The 3,969-nt window shown below is 35.4% G+C and overlaps 1 protein-coding gene across 1 annotated transcript; it reads right to left on the bottom strand.

The window, feature by feature from the left end:
- Positions 1–424: 424 nt before the first annotated feature.
- LOC145074013 (glucan endo-1,3-beta-glucosidase-like) lies at positions 425–3,637 on the bottom strand. The gene is made up of 4 exons (XM_079020457.1): positions 2,831–3,637; positions 2,401–2,749; positions 867–1,167; positions 425–637 (listed from the first exon to the last, which is right to left on the bottom strand). Exons 1-4 carry the CDS (start codon positions 3,520–3,522, stop codon positions 609–611), a joined length of 1,371 nt encoding a protein of 456 aa, XP_078876583.1. The 5' UTR covers positions 3,523–3,637; the 3' UTR covers positions 425–608.
- Positions 3,638–3,969: the final 332 nt, after the last annotated feature.

Raw genomic sequence — 3,969 nt, 5'->3', positions numbered from 1 at the left:
GTATTTAAACAAATTACATCTGATTAACACATAGTTTGAGATTTTTTGGGTCGTTACAAAAACGATTGTAGTGCACTTAGCGTAATGAAACATTCTTGACATTGGACATAATGCTCAGGATAATTAGTACAAAACTAGGAAAACGTAATACACAATATATGATAGGTAAGTTAGTCCTTTTTCCGCGATGCTTTGAATTAACTCGGCCAGGATTGCGGTGTTTGAGTTATGGTCGACAAACTAGGAGACTCTTAGTGTTCGAGTGATGTCAATAAACATCCTTAGTGCCTAAATCTAGGAGTAAAAAAGATTAAGTAAATAATATTTCGCTCAAAGTAGATATAGGAGTTAAAAAGATTAAGCCAATAAATATCCTTAGTCCCTAAAGTTGTGCTAATACTATGCTAATTACCTCACAACCAAATTATTTAAACTAAATAAGCATGCATATTAGATAGTTCCTCCACTGTAATACATTTCAGTACAAATATAATCATATATCAACAGATTAAATGTTACCACAATTTCCAACTTATCAAAAAGAACCCAATATAGTTCCTCATTTCATCGTTGTTGCCTACATACAGTTCATCACACACCGTAGAAGCTTAAGAAATATATTTACATGGACCATTACCTGAAAAACGACAAGAGAAAAGATTACTCAAATGTGTCACGTATCAAAAATTAGCATGTCACACTCAAACCAAATCAACAATGGTATGCTTTTGTTTCATTTGTTTGGGCCTATCAACATTAACTTTAAGAAACAACGATGTAAAAAATATTTCAATTTCTTAAGATTGTTGAAATATTATCAACAAAACTATCAAAATCTTTCATTAATCAAGTGTTGATGAACTTACTAGGATCAGAAGATGCTATGACTCCGGTGTTTGCAAAGTCACAATCAAAGTTGTGGCGTCCCTTGGCTTGATAATAAGAATTCATGAGGAATGATGCATGAGCTCGAATAGTATTTGGCATAAAGCAAGCCCCACCAGGCTGTGTGGGGCTACAATCGATGCCATTACTGCAAATGTAATCGATGTTGGACTGAAGTGCAACATCAGTCGCATCTGGTTTAGGCACACACCAACTCTTGCCTTGAGATGATGTTGGTGCTCTTGGTGTTGGTGTTGATGGTTTTGGTGATGGGGTCTTCGACTGTAACATAAATAAGATATGGCAATGTAAGAAATATTTGTAGATGATAGTGGCAAGTTAAATCGAGCCATTGTTACGAATTAATTATTGTAATATATGTTTTAAATGTTAAATCAATTGTTTATACAATGACATTGCTTGTTTAAAGTATAAATGATTTAATAAAAGTATCTTTATAAATGATTTAATAAAGATATCTTTACCAAAAACAAAATAAACAACTCGAGCAAGATTAAAGTTAAACATGCCATCTTTTAAATAATAAGCACGAAAATGATAAAATTCAGGAATAAAAACGAAAATGACCTTTAAAAATGTCATTTTATTTATTTATATCTAACTTTTGAGTCATTTGTAAAAATGACCACAATGCCGGACTGACTTTATATTATATCAAATACTAGTACACATTTTCTAACAAAAAAAATACATTTCGGATTTTGAATTCAAACAGGAAAAATTATTTTTCTTAAAAGTAAAGAATAGTTTCGAAATCCGAAAAACACATCAAGAATTTTAAGAAAATGACCCGTTCCTTACTAAAAATTAAACAAAAAAATAAATTGAGTATGGCGTAAACAAAATAGAATATAATAAAGCGGTGTTATTTAGTTGAAAAAATAATCAAACAAAACACTTCCTATTTAAGGAGAAGAAATAAAATAATTTTTGTAAAGTATTTTAATGAGAAAGGAAAATACCCATTATATATCATCCAAATCTGAAAAAGCCCATTTCGGATAATTGTCATTTTGGTAAATCAGTAAATGTTTGTTTGGTCATTTACCTCAATCTTCCATAACAGTGTCTGTCATTCAAAATTTTCACATTGCAAAATATACTTTATTAACTTTCCGCAAAATAATTTATAAACAATCTCCAGCATAAAATCATGAAATATTTTGTTTTGAGAAATTTGTCTTTCCTACAAAACAAATCATAGGGTAAAGTAATTTCACAAAATTAAAATAAATTCGTAAAATATCACAATTATTCAAAAGAGATATGTTTAAATATAAAGCTTTACAAAAAGTACTTTAATAAATTTTACTTTTAGAATAATAAACATAAAAATAAAATAGTTTTTCTTTAAATCAGGGACATGTCATATAATTGCACGGCTAGATAGTACTTATTCTTCTTTTTATCGTCCTATTTATATTCCGGCATCACTGTCGACGTTTCTATATGCCACGTGTCCAAACCATTAGATAAAAGCCTAAAAGGTATTACCTGTGATTCGTGTCTAATTCCGATGTCATAAACTTGAGTGAAATCGGGTCGAAACAACCCGAAATTCTTCTCATCCAACGATGGCCCTTTTAGATTCTCATTAAACAACGAAAAAATGTAGGTTTCAAACTTCCGTCCAGGCATCAATGGCGTTCCGACGCCGGAGTCGACTTTCTTAATAACCCCACCGTTATACGCCGCTGCATTCCACGGATTCGCGTGGGTGTTTTGCGGGTCTCCGCCGGACGGCCACCCTGTCTCCGCCACTATAATATCTACATCTGGGTACCCAAGTTTCTTCATCGAAACGTACACGGCGTCCATTAGTAAATCGAACTGATTGGTGTACCTTGATTAACATAATTCAAACAATCGATTAACTCGAAATCTGAATGCTTGATATAATTAGGAGAAAAAGAAGAAACAATACCGTTTTCCGGTGACTTTATCGAATAGTCCTTTGTTAGGTTTGAAGAGATAAAAGTTCGGATTCGCCGGTGAGTACCCGTAATACGTGTACGGGTTAACCATGAACGCCGATTTCGTTTCACGGTGGAACCGGAGCATCGGAGCGAGGTTGCCGACGTCCCAACCATGTCGGAAAGACGCGTTACTTGGAGGGATTGATGAAAAAAGTATACTCAGTGAATGTGGGCTAGAAATCTTTATCTCTGTAATACCAGCTTTAACGAGTGCAGAGTGAAGTACTCTCATCGCCGGAACGAGGTTGTCGACGATGCTCTGTGGACCCCAGTGGAGCACCTCGGTGCCGACACAGATATAGTGGATCTTGGTGGCGGGGTAAAAGGGTTTAATGTTAGCATTGACCCACCGGCGGGCGTTCCAGGGATCGGTGAGAGAAGGGATGTCACCGTTGGGGACTGTGACGGAGACGAGGATGCCGGTGCCGGCGAAGGCTTTTATCATATCTGGGTTCACGTCAAAGATTCTAATGCGGTCGATGATGGTGTCGGATTTGAGGAAGTGGGCTACTGTAGCTGGTGGCGGGAGGTTGTCGCCTAGGGTTCCGTAGTTGACGCCGATGGAGTTGACGGCGGGCGCAAGGAGGAGGAGGAAGAGGAGGTGGTGGAGGTGTAAGGATGGATTTTTTGAAATCGCCATTGTTAACGGTTGAATTTTGAGTGAATTTTTTTTGGAGTGATTTAATAGAGAGGATTTTGTGAAAGCTTTGATGGCAAAGATAGGAATGAGTATTACTGCTAACGTGGGTCTGCGCACCCTGAAAGTAAAGAATCAGAATCCCAATTCAATTTTAAATAAATAAAAGAACATACATATTTAGCTGTGAATTAAAAAAATTTTAAAAAAAATCTATATATACACTAAATCCGATCTTAATAAAAACTTATTTATTCTATATACTTTTATACTTATTTATTAAATTTTATTTTGCAATTTAGTAATAAAAGAAAAAGACAAAAGACCATGCCCTAGTTCTTACTATCTTGTCGGACAAACTTCATTTCCCTTGATGAAAAACGAAGCGGTCATACATCTGCCAACTCCGACAACGACTCCAACGGGCAATTCCTGTCGGAGACTACGACT

Source organism: Lactuca serriola, chromosome 9, assembly GCF_051521515.1.
Source record: "Lactuca serriola cultivar US96UC23 chromosome 9, Lser_US96UC23_V15, whole genome shotgun sequence".
Classification (NCBI taxonomy): domain Eukaryota; kingdom Viridiplantae; phylum Streptophyta; class Magnoliopsida; order Asterales; family Asteraceae; genus Lactuca; species Lactuca serriola.
Note: the sequence above shows the minus strand (reverse complement) of the source record. Positions and strands in the feature narration are given on the sequence as shown.

Coding starts and splice junctions, on each gene's coding strand:
- LOC145074013 (XM_079020457.1), bottom strand. CDS start 3,522: ATGGCGATTTCAAAAAATCCATCCTTACACCTCCACCACCTCCTCTTC. Junction 2,750..2,830: donor GATAAAGTCACCGGAAAACG/GTATTGTTTCTT, acceptor ATGTTAATCAAG/GTACACCAATCAGTTCGATT. Junction 1,168..2,400: donor GAATTAGACACGAATCACAG/GTAATACCTTTT, acceptor TTTATGTTACAG/TCGAAGACCCCATCACCAAA.